The sequence below is a fragment of the Phoca vitulina genome, unplaced genomic scaffold (assembly GCF_004348235.1).
Source record: "Phoca vitulina isolate PV1807 unplaced genomic scaffold, GSC_HSeal_1.0 scaffold4, whole genome shotgun sequence".
NCBI classification, from domain to species: domain Eukaryota; kingdom Metazoa; phylum Chordata; class Mammalia; order Carnivora; family Phocidae; genus Phoca; species Phoca vitulina.
The window spans coordinates 20779541-20800546 of record NW_022589707.1 but is presented as its reverse complement, the minus strand read 5'-3'; the positions used below and the strand labels follow the sequence as shown (position 1 = coordinate 20800546).

General features: G+C 38.5%; 1 protein-coding gene across 1 annotated transcript in view; it reads right to left on the bottom strand.

Annotated features, from left to right (window-relative positions):
- The window catches only part of SLC13A1 (solute carrier family 13 member 1), a 117248-nt gene that overhangs the window by 49329 nt on the left and 46913 nt on the right, over nt 1–21006 (bottom strand). The window contains exons 4-8 of the mRNA XM_032401663.1: nt 18238–18366; nt 8527–8663; nt 5604–5791; nt 4970–5018; nt 4840–4888 (exon numbers count right to left, since the gene is read on the bottom strand). Coding sequence (XP_032257554.1) covers nt 4840–4888; nt 4970–5018; nt 5604–5791; nt 8527–8663; nt 18238–18366 — 552 coding nt within the window. The remainder of the gene's footprint in view (nt 1–4839; nt 4889–4969; nt 5019–5603; nt 5792–8526; nt 8664–18237; nt 18367–21006) is intronic.

The following is a 21006-nucleotide window of genomic DNA, read 5'->3' as shown; positions in this document are numbered from 1 at the left end:
TTTCTTTCTTTCTTTCTTTCTTTCTTTCTTTCTTTCTTTCTTTCTTTTCTTTCTTTCTTTCTTTCTTTTTCTTTCTTTCTTTCTTTCTTCCTTCCTTCCTTTTTTCTTTCTTTCTTTCTTTTTCTTTCTTCTTTCTTTCTTTCTTTCTTTCTTTCTTTCTTTCTTTCTTCTTTCTTTCTTTTTCTTTCTCTTTTGTCAGACATTCAAATACCACTACCCTACCCCATTTCAACCATACAACAGTGTTAAGTATAGTCACCATGTTTTACATTATATCCTTGGACCTTATTCATGGGAATAAGCCAAAAGTTTGCACCCTACCCCACAGCTCTTGACAACCACTTTTTTATTCTTTGTTTCTATGAGTTTTACTTTTTATTTTTTTTTTAGATTCCACATATAAGTGATACCACACAGTATTTGTTATTTTTCTGTCTGCCTTATTTCACTTAGCATAATGCCCTCAAATTTCATCCATGTTGTTGCAAATGGCAGGATTTCCTTCTTTCTTATGGCTGAATAATAGTCCACTGTATATGCATAACACCTCTTCTTTATCCATTCGTCCATTGGTGGACACTTTTTCCATATTGTGGCTATTCTGAATAATGCTGCAATGAACACAGGAGTGCAGATATCCCTCTGAGATCTTGTTTTCATTTCCTTTGGATATATACCCAGAAGTGGGATTGCTGGATCATATGGTAATTTCATTTTTAATTTTTTGATGAACCTCTATACTGTTTTCTGTAGTGGCTGCAGGAGTTTACATTCCCACCAACAGTGCACAGGGGTTCCCCTTCCTCCACATCCTTGCCAACACTTGTTATCTCTCGTCACTTCGATGCTGCTCTTTCTCTATCATCATCTCTCTATAAACTACAGGATTTGGCTGGATGAGTGAAAGAAGACAGCTAGGCTGTGTCAGGTGAGGACTGAACAGCCCTAATAATTGGCTTTGCCATCCAATTCCACCAGGTATTGAATGGAAGAGTAACCAAGGAGAACAAACGTTTGTTAATGTTTGATCTGGACACCAGATATTCTAAAATTGATATCCCCTAACTTGGCAGAATTAATGCCCCTAGACCATGATATTATGAGCTATGCTTATTACTGTTAATATGGTTCTTTGAATTCTTGGAGAACATTAAACGGTGTTTTCTTACAGAATTTGGTTTTCAACAATAAGGATTTTCACCCCCAAACTAAACACCTAATTAAAAAACAAGATTTAATTTGTTCAAGACATTTTTCCTTTGAATTTTTCCCGTTAGAGAATTACACATTATATAAGATGAATGGAAAACAATGAACTTAGACCTTTCATTAAAAGCAAACTGATTTTCCAATTCTTTTCATTTGAAGATGCCTGGAGGTTTAGAAATTGAGCCAGTATAAAAATCTGGGATATCTTTTTGAATGATACTAGTACTTGTGAGGAAGGGAAAAATCTAGCAACTTGATTCTTCCTTTCATATGTAAAGAATGATTTTCAGATATCTGGAACTCATTTCTTATGGAAATAATATGAGTGATGATGACTGGTGTCTCAGTCACCCCACTAGAACCTGACAAATATATTCGTCCATGTACTGCTGATGTCCCTTTAGGATAATCCATTCTTTTTGTTCCTTTTCTTCTCAAAAAATATTTTAACTACTTTTGGACTCATACGGGATTTACAGGCTAAGTACCTACCCACTACTTTTATTGGGGACACAACTAGGGAGCTCTGCTAATGTTTGGGTCATGGCCTATAATAAGAAGAGAACTTGGCAAGTCATGGAAAATGTCAATTTTTAGGTATGCGGCACTCGAATATGGCTACTCTTTAATCAGTTTCTGGAATCTGAGGGCCTACTGACTAACCACCATCTTCAAAACCAACACGTAATCAGCACCATTGGCAGAGCAGCAAAGGCAAAATTACCATCATTATCATCTATATCAGAAATTTGCAGCTTTATTAACAAGAATTTTAGGACTGATAAATTTTAGTTCTAAACCCTTATTTTCTTTCCACCAAAAATGAAATTAATCTCCATGAATAGCCAAAGGAATCCTGAGAAAGAAGAACAAAGCTGAAGTTATCACACTTCCTGGTTTCAAACTATATTACTAAGCTATATAATCAAAACAGTCTGGAATTGGCATAAAAATAGACACACAGACCAATGGAACAGAATCAAGAGCCCAGAAATAAATCCTCATATTTACAGTGAACCAACATGTGACAAGGAGTCAAGATACTCAGTGAGGAAAGGATAACTTCTTCAATAAATGGTGTTAGGAAAACTCAATAAACACATGCAGAAGAATAAAACTGGACCCCTATCTAATACTCCTCACAAAAATTAACTCAAAATGGATTAAAGACTTAAACATAAGACCCCAAACTGTAAAGCTCCTAGAAGAAAACATAGGCAAATACTCCTTAACATTGGTCTTGGCAACACTTTTTAATGTGACACCAAAAGCAAGTAATACTTTCATGTTATCTTTAATAATGAACACTTTTGTAAAGTAAAAGGTTATCCTTTAATTTTTCTTTTACACAAAGCTGAATTTTTATACACTGAGTTCTAGAAAGACCATAGAATCATTGTTCAAAGGCCCTGCTTGCTCTCTTCTCCCAAACTCAGAACTCAATCTTCATTGCCTAAAATGTACCCAAATTACCTTACTTTCCCCCACTGAAAACTTATCCCTCCTTCTCTGTTCCCCATCCCCATCAGTGGCTTCACAGCCTACCTTTACCTAGTTTACTCTAGCAGGGCTTTCTTCTATACTTGTCTCTCTTTTGTCCTCAAAGTCTGATTAATCAAATAGTCCAGTTAGGTTTACACTCTCTGCCTTCAAAGTGTTGCCATAGTAAGTTTCTCAATGGGCAGAATTGACCATGCTGCTCTCCAGTTTCCAAGATTCCTATTTTCTCTAAGATAAACTCTAAAATCTTTGGCGTAGCATGACCAACTATTTTTAACACAGCTCAAGGATCTAGACGTTTCACTTAGCACAACTCATCCCTAGCACCTGCAGTGGAGGTGTTTCCTGAAAAAGCCCTGCTGTCTACATATTTGGGTCTTTGGATTCATTACTTTTTCTAATGAGACTACCTCTTATCTTTTCACTCATTAATTAATTAATTAAGATAGATATCTACTGAACACCTACCCTGTGCTAGGCAATGAAGCGTGCCAGGGGATTAGATGGTGAACAAAGTGGACGTGGTCCCTGCATGCATGGAGTCTGAGCTCTGCTGACTGAACATGCTGTCTCCTCCTGGACTCAAGTCTCTTTCACTCATACCCCACTCCTGCAATACGTCCTTGTTGACCTAGTTGCTCCACCTTTGGAAGACTGAGCCTCTGTGCCTGCTTTTGTTGTAGGGTTTATGTCACACATTTTTTTTTTTTTTTAAAGTCCATCTTCCCCACTAGACTCTGAGCTGCTTACAGTAAGGAGCAGGTCTTTCCGACAGTGGACCTTCCTATAATGCCAAGGACAGTGCTAGATGTCAAATTGATTTGAAGGGGCTTGACCCAAAATTTAGGCATCATGCCAGAAAACTGGATTTCTAAATGTGACCATGAGAAAGTTACTGAGTGCAAGTATATTCTTTCTGTTTATGCTTGCCAATTTTCATAATTTTTAAAGCTCATTTTTAATGTATTCTTCTGTAATATACCTCGTATGCTGCTGATTTTCTGTTTTAAAAGAATTACTTCTATTCTTAAAGATGATAATGTTTTCAGCAATATATATTCAATTCTCATGTTTAAAACCCTGTAGCTAATGGCTTAAAACTTATCTTTGTTATTTGTTTTCTCTTTACAGAGAAATCACTCTTTCCTTAAAGATTTCTGTAAATAACAAGAGGGTTTTCTTTCTCCTACTAAGTTGCATGTAAATGCATTATAGCCTGAGGAAGGAACATATGCCCCACTCTCCTATTCCTAATGCTATGGTTACCGAAAAACTATTTCTACGTAGGATTATTTTTCAGTGGTCTCAAGATCTATTGCTCCCAGTACAACTTAGTATAGAGTTTTTATATTGATTTATTCTGGCAAAATGAATTCTATGGGATAGTTTACAAAAGTCTCCTTCCTTCTTTTAATTGCAAGAATGACTACAACAACTCCTCCATCTGTATTTGACAGTAGCAATTCATAAATTCTGCACTGAATTTTTTAGTGGGGACACTAACGATAACTGGATTGTAATTACATGAATAAGAGTTGCTCTAAGTTTATAACCTGAAAGAAATGAGAATAGTCCTAATAAAAATCAGGCTATCGGGCCAATAAGATTTTATAAAGAAAATGAAACAATATTCTGAGACTGGAATTATATTTCTTTAAACTACATATCCTAACTCTCATCACCATGAACTCAGTAAAAGAAGAAAATAATGATGCTAATTTTCAAAGCCTAAAAAGTTTTCTATCAGAATGTTGATTTTAGTCTATGTCTATCTATGAGGGCTTATCAAACCATTACACTGTGCTTTGACTTAGGTAAGCAAAGTAATTTATAGACAAGGAAGGAAGTAACAAATTTTAAAATGCATACATCTCAGGGCGCCTGGGTAGCTTGGTCGGTTAAGCATCACACTCTTGATTTCAGCTCAGGTCATGATCTGAGGGTCATGAGATTGAGCCCCACAACAGGCTCCGCACTGAGCTTGGATCCTGCTTAGGATTCTCTCTCTCCCTCTCCCTCTGCCCCTCCCCCTCCCTCTCTAAAAATAAAAAATAAAATGCATACATCTCTAACTGCAACTCTAATATAATTTCATGTATAATTATTTAGAAAGAATCACATTTACTATACCTTTTCCAGCTCCGTCTTGCTTGAAATTTTTCCTGCATCATTACTGTATCTGAAAAATAAATTGACTCAGTTTATAATTTTATTAAAATGTAATTTAGAAAATCCTAATCAAAATGTCAATATTCTTTACCCTGGAACTGGTATTGTTTTCTCTTTCCTCTCATTTGTTTCAACACCTTCTGCAAAACATTAAATAAAAGAAAAATAATTTAAAGGGTTATCTCTGTGTGTGTGTGTGTGTGTGTGTGTGTGTGTGTTAAGATGGAAGCATTACTAGAAACTGAAAACAAATTCACCTGTACTGACATAACATTCATCTTAATAAAGTGTTTTATAAATACAAATATCACCCCAACGTTTCCACTCCATCAGGGCAATTTATCAGAGCCAGAAATAACCACAGCCAAGTGTAATGCTCTTTCCAAATAGAATGCAGGAATTAGAGATTCCCACTATTATGCGAGAATGTCAATTCAGTATGAAGGAGTAACCTGGGGTCTACTAAGAGAGACAGAGAGAATTCCATCAGACTGGCTAGAGGCTAGAAAGGGCATTCTTCCTCTTTTTCCAGAGAATGTAGATTCGACCATTAATTGAAGGTAAAATATTTGGGTAATGTATACTATTGGGAAATACAGCAAGAAGAAAGTTAAATTCACATCATGCACGTATGGGCAGTTAATAAAATATAAGCCAGAATTCTTGAGTTTCTGCCGACTGCCCAAATGATTAGACCCCACTGCGGCTGTATCAGCATGTGGTACCATCAATTTCCAGTCCATGGTTGACTGATCCACTGAAATGAGTCATCTGAGTGGCCTCGACCTCTGCTTCGGCGCTGATGATCTGCTGTGCCACGGCCTCCATGATGGGCATCACCATGGCAGCCGTGGAGGTGTTGCTAAGCCACATCGATAAAAAGGCGGTACTGCTCATGAACCCCAATGTCAGCCTGAAACGAGAGGGCCTTTTGGATGAGCTGTGCTCTCCAGCTTAACTAGTTCTGTATTATTTAACTGTAAAGAATGCTGTTTGTAAATTGGGAATTTTTTCAAAACACACTTAAGTTAGGGTTCCCCTCCGATGGCGAACCCTGAAGACGGTCATAACCAGATAGGAATCAGAACGGCACATGGAAGAGTGGTGTTCTTAATGAGATTTGTCTCCCTGGAACCGTAAATGTCTTCTCTTAGAACAGCTTATAATATTATACCAATATTTGAATGCCCTTTACAGATGACACTTACCTTGAAATACCAGTAAGATGAAATGCAATTAGTTTTTCAATTTAGGATCCCTTACTCTTTCTTTTGTCTTTTGGTCACATCTCTCTCTCTTTTTTTTTTTTTAAAGATTTTATTTATTTATTTGACAGAGAGAGACACAGCGAGAGAGGGAACACAAGCAGGGGGAGTGGGAGAGGGAGAAGCAGGCTTCCCGTGGAGCAGGGAGCCTGATGTGGGGCTCGATCCCAGGACCCTGGGATCATGACCTGAGCCGAAGGCAGACACTCAACGACTGAGCCACCCAGGCGCCCAGGTCACATCTCTCTTTATTAGTACGTGTGCCAAGGAGGCACAAGGGCAAGGAGAGAAATTAATATTTATAAATCTACTTTTTACTGTTGACTACTCTGGTTCAATATATGGTAGGTGGAGGAAATGGTTAAAATTACTAGCTAAAATGAGGTTTCAGAATTTTCTGTAGATTCTATTATTTATGCTTTCCTGAGTTTTGACATTCCTGCCTGTGGTCAAGAACTGGATATATTACATTGTCTTCTCTTATAAATAAAGTAGTTCTGCTCCCTCAAAAATAACACACCTAAGACTGTAGGATTTTAAATCACATCTAGAAGCTTTCAAAATCACACTTGGGGAAGAAATATGATCTCTTTTGAGTAGGAGATCCCAGAAAATCATTCAGAAGCACATCTTTCCGTATGGAGCCATTTATGAAATTTTATGACTCTCTTTAAAAGTAGATCTACAAGACAAATTCTACAGTTTCAAGGTCAGATCGGGTGAACAATTTCTACATGTAAAACAAAATAAAACTCTTTAGATATCTGTTTAAATAAGAAATCATTCTCAATAAAAAGTAAACTAGAAATACTTTTCATTTAAGGCATTGGCAAGACATGAAATCTTCCTATAAAAAAAGATAGTGAGCAGATAAACTTTCTGTGTGGTGAAAATGCCTTAAATTGCAAAGCTACTGGGTGGTATAAAGGACAGGACTCTTGCTACACTGTGTGGTTCACTACCCTATCCCCTGTGGTCAGTGAGCAGATGGTCAAGGAAAAGATACACATATCTATAGCACCCCAGAGGCATGGAATACCATTTCATCTCAAGAGTGAAATTCCCTTAATACATACATGTTATAAACATTTTAAGTAACAAATATTTTAAAAATTTGTCTCATCTGAGTTATTTTTTGTGTTTAACAAACCTATTTGATTCATAAATGATAAACACAGATGTGGATATACTCTAGAACGAATCATGCAACATAATTCAATAAAATTTTCTTATTTTCAAAGAAAAATGAGAAGGGAAGAACCACCTAAGACTTTAGAGCTTAATGCTATCATGTAAGTGTTTATGACACTGGAAATATTCTTTTTTTAGCTCACATCTATGTTCTTTTTTTTTTAAAGATTTGATTTATTTATTTGACAGAGAGAGACACAGCGAGAGAGGGAACACAAGCAGGGGGCATGGGGGAAGGAGAAGCAGGCTTCCTGCAAAACAGGGAGCCCAATGAGGGGCTCGGTCCTGAGTCGACGGCAGACACTTAACGACTGAGCCATCCAGGCGCCCTTCACAACTATGTCCTTAACAAGAGCTAGAATTAAAACTAAAATAGCCAATTAATTTAGTGGAAAAAAGCATTTATTTCAGTGGGGAAAATCAGTCAACTGAGTGATTTCACATTCTGTAGATGAAATTTCTTAATTGATTGTTTCACTTTGCAACAGTTCATTTAAAAAGAAAAATGTTGGGGCGCCTGGGTGGCTCAGTCATTAAGGTTCTGTCTTCGGCTCAGGTCATGGTCCCAGGGTCCTGGGATCGAGCCCCATATCAAGCTCCTTGCTCGGCAGAAAGCCTGCTTCTCCCTCTCCCACTCCCCCTGCTTGTGTCCCTCTCTCGCTGTGTCTCTCTCTGTCAAATAAATAAACAAGATCTTTAAAAATAAATAAATAAATAAAAAGAAAAATGTTCACCTTGGAATGTTTCTACACACGTTTGTATTTTGTCGGTAATGTCTTTGTCTTTGGTTCTTAACATCCTCCCTATGATCAAGGATGCTCTTGAACAAGTCTTGAATGTGTAATCAGCCAAATAAAAAAAATAGGACTGAAATCTACTCAGAAGTCTATCAGTCTTGTCTGTTGGGGTTCAAGGCTTCTCTCAACTTTGTCTCCTACTGTGCATGAAAGGTAGGAGGGTTGTGTGCACTTATTCCAATCTCCCTGTAATTAGACCTGAAAGTTGTTGTTGTTGTTGTTTCTTCCTACAACTCCAGTACACTTTATATCCCTTTCATATTTGCAGAGGAAAGGCATGAATTATACTGTGATATGAATGATTGCCTGGATGTGCATTACTTCTTTAGTTATTTGCTCTGCACAAAAATCATCTGTTTGGAAAGTAAACCTGGAACAGGAAATGCAGTACTTACCATGCTGGGTTCACACCCACCGTCATCACCATTCTCAGAGCAATCCTTCTGTGCAAATTCCATTTTTCTATTGATGTTGCTAAACAGATGACTCCAATTAGCAGTAGATGAAAATCTTTGAAATAAGCAGATGCCACCTGAAATTTATGATTAAACCCACGATTACTTATGTTGGTGGGGGAAAAATAATATTGCCCAAGAAAGCATTATTTTGCTACTCTTAACTTTGACCTTGAAACTACTTAATCCTTCTATTAAGAAAAATGTAGATATGTGACAATACAAATTTAACTATGCTTACCCAGAAATAGGAGTGTTAAGGGAAAATACATACAAAAAAAGAGTACCCAAGATACTGGGTTTTGAAATAGCTGTGTAACATCAGGCAAGTGCCTTCAATGCCTTAATTTTTCCATCTCCAAACTGGGGTTAACTGGTTTATGCTGCTATGGTAGAATGGCAGTGACTGTGATTTGGGGAAGTCCAAGTTGAGTCTCCAACCCGCCAGTGTCTTCATTACCATCCATTATGCCCAAACTGTAGTGTCACTCCTAAATATTTCGAATGGTTTTACCTTCAAAATTATTTGCTATAAAATAAATACCCTTGAATAGGAGCCAACATCTTAAGCCATTTTTAGCTAACACCCTTCAGAGATTAGTAGAGTATACAGACACTGGGTCAACCTATTTACCAGAGAATTCTCTTAAGTATGTTAGGCGCATAATCTTTTTCTCAAACAACAACAACAAAAAGATTCTGTGGCCTAATTAGTTTAGAAAACAGAGTTTTGAAATATTAGAATTTTCTTTCCTGTAAGTCTAACTCAAAACCTTTAAATATTAACATGCATTGCCACTCACAGAGTGGGATTCCACACACAACATATTTTTCAAACTTATCTAACCACAGAAATCTTATTTTTAAATTTTTAGGTGTAGTGCTTCATAAGACTGATACTCAAGAGACCTGACTTTAGGACCTGCTTGGTTAAACTGAGTCATGAGGCTGTGCTAAAAGGAGAGGATTATAAGAGGAAACATCCCTTTAAAAAAAACAATATCTGGTAGAAGGAATGGGAGAGTTGGAAAATTATGAAACCACAAAGGAATAGAAAAATCAGTTCTCATGATAATTTTGCTATTTTAGATTGTATTAGCATTTTTAATATAACTTACTAAGCTTGGCTCGGTTTAAAAAGAAAGTAAAAATTAGCCTTGGAATTAAAAGTGGACAAGTGAATTTCTTCATTATGTTTTATGTTGATTTATTATGTTTTTCACAGTTTGTATTTAACTCTTTACATTTTGTAGTAATTGCATAATAGAAAATAATTCTATCGGTTTCCTTATTATCTCATTTATTAATTACTCTAACAATGAATAAGTGTTTACCATGCACCACAACTGTTATATGAACAGGGAATGCAATGATAAACGTCTGACATGTTTTTCCCTCTTCACACCTCTTCAATCCTCAAATATCTAAATTTTCTTTTTCTTTTTTTAAGATTTTATTTATTTATTTGTCAGAGAGAGAGAGAGGGATATATATAGAGAGGGAGCACAAGCAGGGGGAGCGGCAGGCAGAGGGAGAAGCAGGCTTCCCGCTGAGCAGAGAGCGGGATGTGGGGCTCGATCCCAGGACCCTGGGATCAGGACCTGAGCCGAAGGCAGATGCTTAACGACTGAGCCACCCAGGCGCCCTCAAATATCCAGATTTTCTAAATAGTTTCTACTATTTTTCTGTATTACAGAGCCCTGGTTGTTTCCTTCATAGCATATTATATTATGTAAGTAGTGTTTACCTGCTTGTTGCATTCTTCTGTAATATACTATACATTCTAAGAGGACCAGGAATCTGTTTTGCTAGTCATTGCATATTTGGCACCTAGGACAGTCCTGGTACAGAACAGGAGCTCAGTAAATAATAGTACATGAATGAGAGAAGGAGGAAGGGAGTCAATGAATAAGCTATGGTCTCTGAGCTCCTAAATCAGTAGAGTGATCACAATCATGAATTGTCTACACTCTGTTCCCAAACTTTTTTTTTTTTTAAAGATTTTATTTATTTATTTGACAGAGAGAGACACAGCGAGAGAGGGAACACAAGAAGGGGGAGAGGGAGAGGGAGAAGCAGGCTTCCCACAGAGCAGGGAGCCCGATGCGGGGCTCAATCCCAGGACCCTGGGATCATGACCTGAGCCGAAGGCAGATGCTTAACGACTGAGCCACCCAGGCACCCCTGTTTCCAAACTTCTATCTTCCTAACTCTCTCAGTCGTTACTCTCAGTATAAGTATTATTTCAAATTATTAATTTACTAGTGTTTACAGACTTACGAACCATTTTTTTTTCCTCCCTGGGTCTATCTCTGCCTCTCTGAATTTTTCTTCTTGGCCTACATTGAAAATTACTTTTGCTCTTCCTTTTTCTTAAATGTTGGTATTCTACAGGGTTTTGTCTCCAATCTTCTTGTTTTGTACACCTGAAGTTTGAATCTTACAGATTCAATTTCTAACTCTATGTGACTAAAATAATGTTCAGCACACAGTGGGCATTCAATACATATTTGTTGAATGAATGCTGAAGACACTAAAATCTTTGTATCCAAACAGATAAGCCTGGTGTATCCAGCTGGACATTTCCATTTGAATTTCCCACAAACATCTAAAAATTCAGCATATCCCTTTTTGTGGCAAATGAAACTTCCATCTACTTAGTTGCCCAAGTTAGAAGGCTAAGAGTCAGCTATGATTCCTTTTTCACTTCCAGTATGTGTGTTAGTCATGAAGTCCTATTATCTCTAGTTCCCCCATATATTTTATTTTATTTTATTTTTAAAGATTTTTTATTTATTTGTCAGAGAGAGACAGAGCACAAGCAGGGGGAGCAGCAGGCAGAGGGAGAAGCAGGCTCCCCACTGAGCAAGGAGCCCGATGGGGGACTTGATCCCAGGACCCCGGGATCATGAGCTGAGCCCAAGGCAGAGGCTAAACTGACTGAGCCACCCAAGCGTCCCATTCCCCTATATATTTGAAATTGTCCACTTCGCTCTATTCAAACATTACCATCTTAATTAAGCTCCTTACTGCTCCTCAAATGGTTGCTGTTTGATCTGTCTCTTTCTAATCCACCCCTTACCATTGTCACAGCTCCTTTTCTAAAGTGTGAATCTAGTCACATCATTGTGCTTCCTGTACTCTTCACTGGACTCCATGTCTTTTAAGACCAAATCCAATCTTCCCAACATGTCTTATAAGACTCTTCATCATTTAGCCCATCTCACCTTTCCAGCTTAGACTTTCAGTACTCTGCCAACTTCTCCCTACGTGTGAAATACTCCAGTCACAGAAATGCTTCAACACTTGCCAGTCATTTAACCTGGAATGACCCTCTTCTCTTACTTTGGTTATCCATAATCTTCCTTCATGGATGAACTCAGATGCCAATTCTTCTAAGATGCCTTCCTTGACTATCCTCAACTTGGTTGGATGTTACTTCCTTTTGTGAGAGCACATCTTCATCTATATAGTGATCATTTATTTACTTAATTATCCCCATTATTAGATTAGACATATTTTGAAGGCAGAGATGTATTTTACTGATCACTATATTTATGGATTTAGCACAAGCCTGGCACATATTGGCACTCAGTAGATACTGAATCAGTAAGTCCCCAGACTCAAGGAGCTTACAGGTTATTATATGTGAAAAACAAGTTAACAAAGACTGCAGTAAGGTATCATAAGTGTGTGAGAAATATTTTTTCAAGTTATAGTTGAAGCTCAAAGAATAACGACCACTTTTTTCTAGGGGAATTGGGAAAGTTTTCTTACAGGACCTGATACACAAGTTGATTATTGAAAAATGAATAGACATTTGAGTTTTCCTCTTCTCTTAACTCTTTTACAGTTTCGCTCATGAAAATAAGATCCACGTACCCTATTCCAATAGTCTGAGAATTCAATGAAAAAATAAATGCAGGAAAAGGAATGCATAGAAGCAAGCCATTATCAGTAAGTGATTAAACATAGAAGGAAGTCCAGGACCATGAGATATTCTTGTTGTAATCTCTTTAGATTATGTCAGCACTTGGCAGACTTTGTAAAAGGTCAGATAATAAATGTTTTAGACTTTGTGAGTCTTACTGTTTCTATTGTAACTATTCAACTTGTCTTTGTAGCAAAAAAAGTAGCCAAAGACATTATGTAAATGAATGACCATGGCTTTGTGTGTTTCCAATAAAACTTTATTTTAAAAATTGGGTAGCAGGCTAGATTTGGCCCTCAGATTCATAGTTTGCCAATCTCTTAATAGACTAGGTAAACAAAAAATGGCCTGCAGCCCAACTGTCTAAATGAAATCAACTGTAAACTTGAGGAATTTTCACATTCTTTGTTTCTCATTCTATTACCTATTCTTTGGGTTCCATCAGAGTTAGTATATTTGTAGCATATTAGTCACAAGTGTATGTGTTTGTTTATAGCCTATGTACATAGGAGGTAACAAGAGAAAATGCTACTGGTTTGTAAATGACACTGATAATTATAACTATTTTTGAGGCAAAATAGGCATGTCAAATAAAATTCCTAATGAAATTTGAAATCTATTTTTAAGCTCAAGGTAGTCATATTTCTGTTTCAAAATGGGATTTCATCAAAAAACATGCACTTTTGTAATCAGAGCACCTGGGTTCTCTCTTAGCTATAAAATGTACCAGTTCACAATCTTTCTACAAGTCAATATATTTACCCATTAAAGTTCAATAATACTTCACATCAAGTTTGTGAATTAAATGAGATTTTTTAGAAAAGTCAGTTATAATGCTTTTGATTAAAATTATATTATATCATATATATTTTGTTGTTTTAAAAAATATTTATTTATGCTTCATTGCTAATTCCAATGCTTGATTCTCAGTTTTCACATTAATTGATCTATTAGCAGATTTGATGCATTTGGTCATTGCCTCATCCTTAAAACATTTCTAAACTTGGATTCCAGGATCCCACACTCTCCTGGCCTTCCTTCTACCTCAATAACCTATCCTTCTTTCCTCTTTGCTAGTACTTTCTCTTCTCACCAATCTCTGAATGTTGTAGTTTTCCAGAGCTCAGTTCTTTGTCCTCTTTGTTTTGTTGTTGTTGTTGTTTTAAATCTTCACTCACTCTCTAAATCACCCCATCAAGTTTTATACCATCTATATGTTGATGATTCTCAAACCTATATTTCCACTCAGCTTTATCTCATGAAATCTGGACTCATTTGTATTTAACTGCCTACTCAACACCTTCACTTAGATATCAAATAGTTGTTTCAAACTTAGTGTCAAACTTTGTACTCCCAGTGTCAGCCTCTCTTTTGCAACAAGCCTACTCTGCCCATAGTTTTCCCCATTTCAATTGATGGCAAGTCCATTTTTCCAACTGCCAGGTCAAAAAGTTCTGAGGCGTCTTTGAATCCTTCCCCCCGCCCCCATCATATGCCATATAAAATCATGCAGGAAATTTTGTTGGTTTTATCTTAAAAGTACATTAACAATATATTCAATATCCCTATTACTATCCCTGGTCTGAATTACCATGGCCTCTCAGCTGGATTATTGCAATAACCTGCTACCCATTTCCTTCCTTCTGCCTTGTTTCTCAACACAGCAGTCCAAATTATCCTTTTAAATAAAAGTCAAATTGATCATGTCACTCTTCTACTCAAAACTCTCTAGATGGTCTCATTTCATTGAGAGTTAAAACTTTACAGTGGCCTACTTTGGCCCTAGATGGTCTAGTCCCTCTACAAATTATCTCCCTGACATCACCTTCTGTCATTCTCCCCTTCACTCATTTTGCTTTAGTCACACTGCAGACATATAGCTACCTTGAAGTATTTGTGGTGGGTATTTGCCTCTCAGCAACAGTTGTTCCCCAAATAGCCACATGACTAACTCCCTCATTTCCTGTAAGTCTTTGTTCAGGTATTGACACCTCACTGAGGTCTACTCTGATCATCCTATTTAAAACTGCAACTCACGGGGCACCTGGGTGGCTCAGCTGGTTGGGTGACTGCCTTCGGCTCAGGTCATGATCCTGGAGTCCCGGGATCGAGTCCCACATCGGGCTCCCTGCTCGGCAGGGAGTCTGCTTCTCCCTCTGACCCTCCTCCCTCTCATGCTCTCTCTCATTCTCTCTCTCGCAAATAAATAAAATCTTAAAAAAAAAACCAAAAGCAAAACTGCAACTCTCTCCTGATCTTCATTATCCTGTTGCAACCAATTACCTCCTAACTCACTGTAATTTACTTATACATTAAAGTTGTTTATTGTCTCTTTTCTCCTAGGAAGACAAGGACTTTTGTCTGTATTTATTCATTGATATATTCCCAAGAGCCTAGCAGAGTCTTAGCACATAAATATTTATCAAATGACTGAGTAAATATGTAATATAACATCTGCATATACATATGTGTACCTCCACATTTATATGTATAAAATTTATATATAAGCATATTTTCAATGACAATAATAATAATGATATCTGATTTGGACTATCTAATTGGGCACACTAAATATTTAGCATTTCAGATTTTATTCAACAGATATGAGAGAAATTCAGTAATTTTTGATATTCTTTAATACAACAAGGTGCTCAAAAACATATAGATATTTAGCATTGGCTTAATAAATACATAAAGTGAGGTTAAAATTATGGTGGTCAAAGAGAAGGCTGTGTGGAGCTCTGAACTTAGATGAGGATATTAAAGACACATTATTCTCAATGGCACAGTTGAGACTCCAATATGCTTCAGTAGGCTGGCGTGATAGTTTAACCCCTTTAACTGTGGATATTAAAACTCATAAGAATACTTGATGCCCAGTATGTATCATTGTTCACATATATTATTTGATTATTACAATAACCCCTGGATATTGTGGCATTCTCATTCCCTATTTACAGATGAGAAACAAAGAGTTGCTAAGGGACATGATCAGGATCATACAAGTAATTAGTGGTGAATATCAGGTGCTAAGCTCAGGTCTTCTGACTAAATCTCTAGACCTTTCCCTGTAGCTTTGGTCAGATATTTTCTAGTAAAAGATCAGTTGCCCTATCTGGAAAGAGGATCACAAGACTGAAGAAAAGTTTTCTATACTAAAAGTCCTAAGGACTTTGATTTGTTGTAAGTTCCTGTTAAGCTTAAGGTGAAAGAAGTCATATAAAGTTTAAAATGGATTTAGGCTGAAATACCAGAGGGGAGATAGACTCACTTAGCTTTGCACCAGTCAGAATGTTTCTAGAGTGACCTATTCACTCTTGCCAATGTGCAAATAATAATAATATTAACTAATATATATTGAGTGCTTACCACATGACAGACATTGCATTTATTAACTATTTAATCTCTAAGTATCACTGATAAACTAGAGGTAGCTCCAGGAAGAGGAATGAAGATGGTGGAGACAAAGCAGGTGGAGGTGGTGGGGTTAAGGAAGGGAGTTAAGGTCTGGAAACCATAAAGACTGGAGATAGGACGACTTAAGGAGGAAATGATATTTATTTTCACATCCAAGCAACATTGTCATATGGAAAAAAGATGAGGTTTTTGTTGTTGTTATTGTGTGTGTGTACATGTGTGTGTGTGTGTCATCTTAGATGTTTAGAGAAAAATTTAGAGTCAAAGTGACTGAGTTTCACACTTGGGCTCAATAAAGGTGAGTGACTGAAATATTCAAAGTTTTCGAAAATGATACGTATTTCCTTGTGGGATATCCTGGACCCATACACAGGAAGCCTTTAATCATTTCGGGAGTGATCTCATCTATAAGAAATATTGGGAGGAGGAATCTGCCCCAGCATGAAACGACCAGAAGAGTGTGCTTCCAAGTCTAAGATTCTATGGCCATTAAATTAGTCCGAGGCTGACACTTCTGGGGGATGACGGACTCTTGGTCTGAGTCATGCAACTGCTGACGGTACTTAGAATTTTACTGCCTCTAGTTGGGCCTCCACATCCTGTAAAGAGGCAAAGATATTTCTTTGGCAGTTCTCACAAAGCCAGGCTTTCCTAGGCACCCTTTTTCTCCTGTCTTCCTCTAGCCTGTTTGCTATAGAAATGCCCCCATTCCAGTTAATCTTGCTTTTATCTCAGCTTCTATAAAAAAAAAGTCAATTTTAGGGGCACCTGGGTGGCTCAGTTGTTAAGCGTCTGCCTTCGGCTCAGGTCATGATCCCAGGGTCCTGGGATCGAGTCCCGCATCGGGCTCCCTGCTCCGTGGGAAGCCTGCTTCTCCCTCTCCCTCTCCCCCTGCTTGTGTTCCCTCTCTCGCTGTGTCTCTCTCTGTCAAATAAATAAATAAAATCTTTAAAAAAAAAAAAGTCAATTTTATTATTATTAAATCATAAGAGACAAATATGTCACTGTTGAACTTAATTGTCTTTGGAGGTACAACCACCCAAGCCAGCAGAACAGGGGTTAACAACTTGACACATTATTTTTGAGAACTTGCCCATCCCTTCTTTTAAAATTTCCTTTACTAAGAGCCATGTAGCGTGTTGGAGCATTTGAAAAACTTCTTTAGTTATAGAGCCCAGATTCTGTGGGACAGCAGAGTGTCAGCCCTGGCTGCCCTCTATTCCCAATCAGTGGTGCTTAGAAAGAAAAGAGTCAGGATTACGAGGGAAGGAAAAATGCAGTAAGAAAAGAGAGCAAAATGGATCTGAAATGCAAAAAGATGGTTTGAACTACAAACTGAGGAAGAATGACATAAAGAGAAGGAAAAGAATACCTTCTCCCGCAGAACAAAAAAGCCCTGTATCATGGGTTAGTTAAAAAAAAAAAATCTCCACCCACATTATAAGACAGATGAACCTCAAGATACCAATACTGGACTTTGGCAGAAGATAGAAGTCCAAAGGTGACAAATTGCAGGGACTGCATCTTGAACTTGGCATCTTTCCTGAGACCCTTTCAGCTATCGTTTAGGCAGCTGTGTGCTGGGTGTGGAGGCTGCGTGAAGATAGATATTCTGATTTCAATGCATTTCATGCTTTTAATGGGAAACTGAATCCATTTTCTTCAGACGGGTACCCTTAGATTGTATAAAGGTAAGAAACACCTCTCAGCATGAATAAACTCCTCTCAGCAAGAACAAAATAGAAATACACATGAAAGTTAATTTGGCTTTATCTTTTGAAATGGCAGATTTCTGGAAAAGAAAACAGGGTAGCTTTTTCTTCATTAAAACAGAAATTGCTTTTCTAACACTGCGCGAGACCAAATTCTGCTGAAAAGAAAAAGCTAATGCAGGATGTAAAAGGGTTGGTCCTTTTGTTGGGAAGGAGACACCAGGCATAGATATCAGCCTGGGAAGGCAGGACATGCATTTCTTAACAGGACTATTGTTCCCTTAAAAAAAAAAAAAAAAAAAAAAGATTTATTTATTTATTTTGAGAGAGAGAGAGAGAGAGAGAGAGAGCAGGAGGAGGGGCAAAGGGAGAGACTCTAAAGCAGACTCCCTACTGAGCGTGGAGTCTCACAAGGGGCTAGATCTCACAACCCCAAGATCATGACCTGAGATGAAATCAAAGAGTTGGTCCCTCAACTGCCTGAGCCACCCAGGTGCCCCTCTTGTTCCTTTTCAATACAACTTTTCTCAGTGGGAGTATCAGCACAAAATAGGGAACCTAATTATGACAAACATTTGCAAGAGGACTTACCTTCTTAGAAGTCATGATCCCAAACAACGGAAACATTAAACCAGGCAGTAAAGCTGTGACTGACAGAGGCAAAGCTTCTGTAAGCCAAAACGTGGCAATGACAAAGAGTGTGTAGGCACATTCTGCTTCCTGGAAAGAACAAAGGAAAAATGCAAGGTGAAATAAAAAGGCTGGAAAATCATCATTTAAATCACAACCACATTTGAGCAGAGGCTGCTGGGAAGATGGTGGAGTAGGACGTCCCTGGGCTCACCTCTTGCCGCGTGGCCGCCTAGAGAGCACCCACATAAATAACCCAGAAAGCAGCCCGAAAACTGGCAGAACAGACTCTCCACAGCCCAGCATAGACAAGAGGCCACAGCAAAGCAGATCCACCCCCTCCGATCGCTCTTGGCAAGATCCCGTCAAAGCGGTGCCACAAGCCTGGCAGTGTGCGCGCAGCCCAGACAAGGGTCAGGACCACTCCAAAGTGAGTCTTGCCCCAGGGAGAGGGGAAGATAACCACACACCAGTCTGACTGTGACCCCAGCAGTGGGTCTGACTGCAGGCCCCACCCACCAACAGAAGCTTCTCCGGGGACGACACAGGGACAGTGTCTGCAGTTCAGTGCTACTGCAATTCTGGCAAACGCCTGGTCTGACTCAACTCAAGCCCAAGGCAGCCCCGGAGCAGCCCACTAACACCACGGGCACCAGACCCTGCCCACAACAGGCAGAGAGCCGTCGCAGACAACAGGACTGAAGGCAAACACATCCCAGCCACAACGGGAGGACAGCCCTGGAGCAACACACATAGGAGACACCCCCTGAAGCACCAGGTTCTGGGGAACAGACATTGCACTGCAGGACCTCTTCTTCATAAAGCCACTACTTTCAAGTGCAGGAGACGTAGCTGACTTTCCTAACAGAGAAACAGACAACGCAAGAGACAGAATGAGGAGACAGAGGAATATGTCCCAAATCAAAGAACAGGACAAAATCAGAGCAGGAGACCTAAGCGAAACGGAGGTAAGTAATATGTCTGATAGCGACTTTAAAGTAATGCTCATAAAGATACTCGCTAGAATTGAGGAAGGACTGCAGGACCTCCATGAGACCCTCCACCAAGAGATAGAAGACATAAAAAAGAACCAATTAGAGCTATTGGACTCACTAAATGGAAATAAAAATAGACTATCTGGAATAAATAGCAAGCAAGAGGAAGTAGAAGAAAGGATCAGCCACCTGGAGGACAGAGTCATGGAAAGCAATCAAGCCAAGCAGATGAGAGGGGGAAAAATACGCAAAATGAAAATAGACCCAGGGAACTCAGCAACACTGTCAGGCATAACAGTCGCATGATACAGATCCCAGAAGCAGAAGAGCGAGAAAATGGGGCAGAAGATTTGTCTGAAGAAATAATAGCTGAAAACTTCCTGAATCTGGGGAAGAAAAGAGAAATCCAGATCCAGGAGGCACAACACAACCAAACCAAAGAGGTCTGCACCAAGACACAAAGTAAGTAAGATGGCCAAAAGTAGTGATAAAGAGAGAATTTTTAAAGCAGCAAGAGAAAGGAAAGCAGGTACATACAAGGGAAACCCCATACAGCTATCAGTGGGTTTTTCAGCAGAAACTCTGCAGGCCAGAAGAAAGTGGCATGATAAATTCCAACTGCTAAAAGGAAAAAATCTACAGCCAAGAATACTCTATCCAGCAAGGCTTTCATTTAGAATAGAGGGAGAGATCAAGTTTCCCAGAAAAAAAAAAGTAAAAGCAAAACCAGCACGTCCCTGTTACACATGATGCCATCAGCCTGTGGATCCCAAATTCACAGTCCAGCCGCCCTCCTGCCTGAGTCAGCATGCACGGCCTGCCATCTGCTAAATGCCAAGTCAACATGCCTTCACCTCAGATTGCCAAGGGCTCAAAGTGACACTCTTCCCCTCAAATTTCAGCCCCTGTGCTCAAGTTTGTGCACAAAAGTGGGAATAATTATAACAGCAGAATGAAGCAACCCAAACATCTAACTATTTCTGTGGAATGTAGAATGGATAAAAGGAGTGTGCTAGGCTGAGAACATCTCCAAAAAGCACATCAAAGAACAATACATACAGCATGATTCTGGTTAGCAAAAAAACAAAACAAAACAAAACAAAAAACCTGGGAAGAATAAAACAAGATGAAACCAGAGAGGGAGACAAACCATAAGAGACTTCTTAAGCATAGGAAAGAAACTGAGGCTTGCTGGAGGGGAGGTTGGGGAGGGGATGGGGTAACTGGGTGGTGGGCATGAAGGACGGCACGTGATGGAATGAACACTGGGTGTTGTATGCAACTGATGGATCACTGAACTCTACCTCTGAAACTAATAATACACTATATTGTTAATTAATTGAACTTAAAATTTAAAAAAAGGAACCCCCCCCAAAATAAATAAATCACAACCACATTTGCTGAATGGAGTTGTATCATGTAGAAAGTAAGAAGAAACTTGAAGGCCTCTACACCTTTGAGTTGGGCAGTAAATAGTTATTTCTTAGGGCTTCTAAGGGCCAAAATTTAGTACACATGAAAAACCAAAAACAAAACAAAAAATCCTCCTTCATGAAGTTTCTTTCACATTTCCTTCAAAACAGATAACGGTGTATAGTCAATTTTCTGTGCTCCTTTCAGTGTGTATGAATGCTTGTGTTCACCTTTATATGCCTATAAAATGCCTGAAAAGAACTTCCAGTTCTTCTGGAGTGCATAAGTAGTCAAGTTACTGCCTTTCCCCTGGGGCAAGACA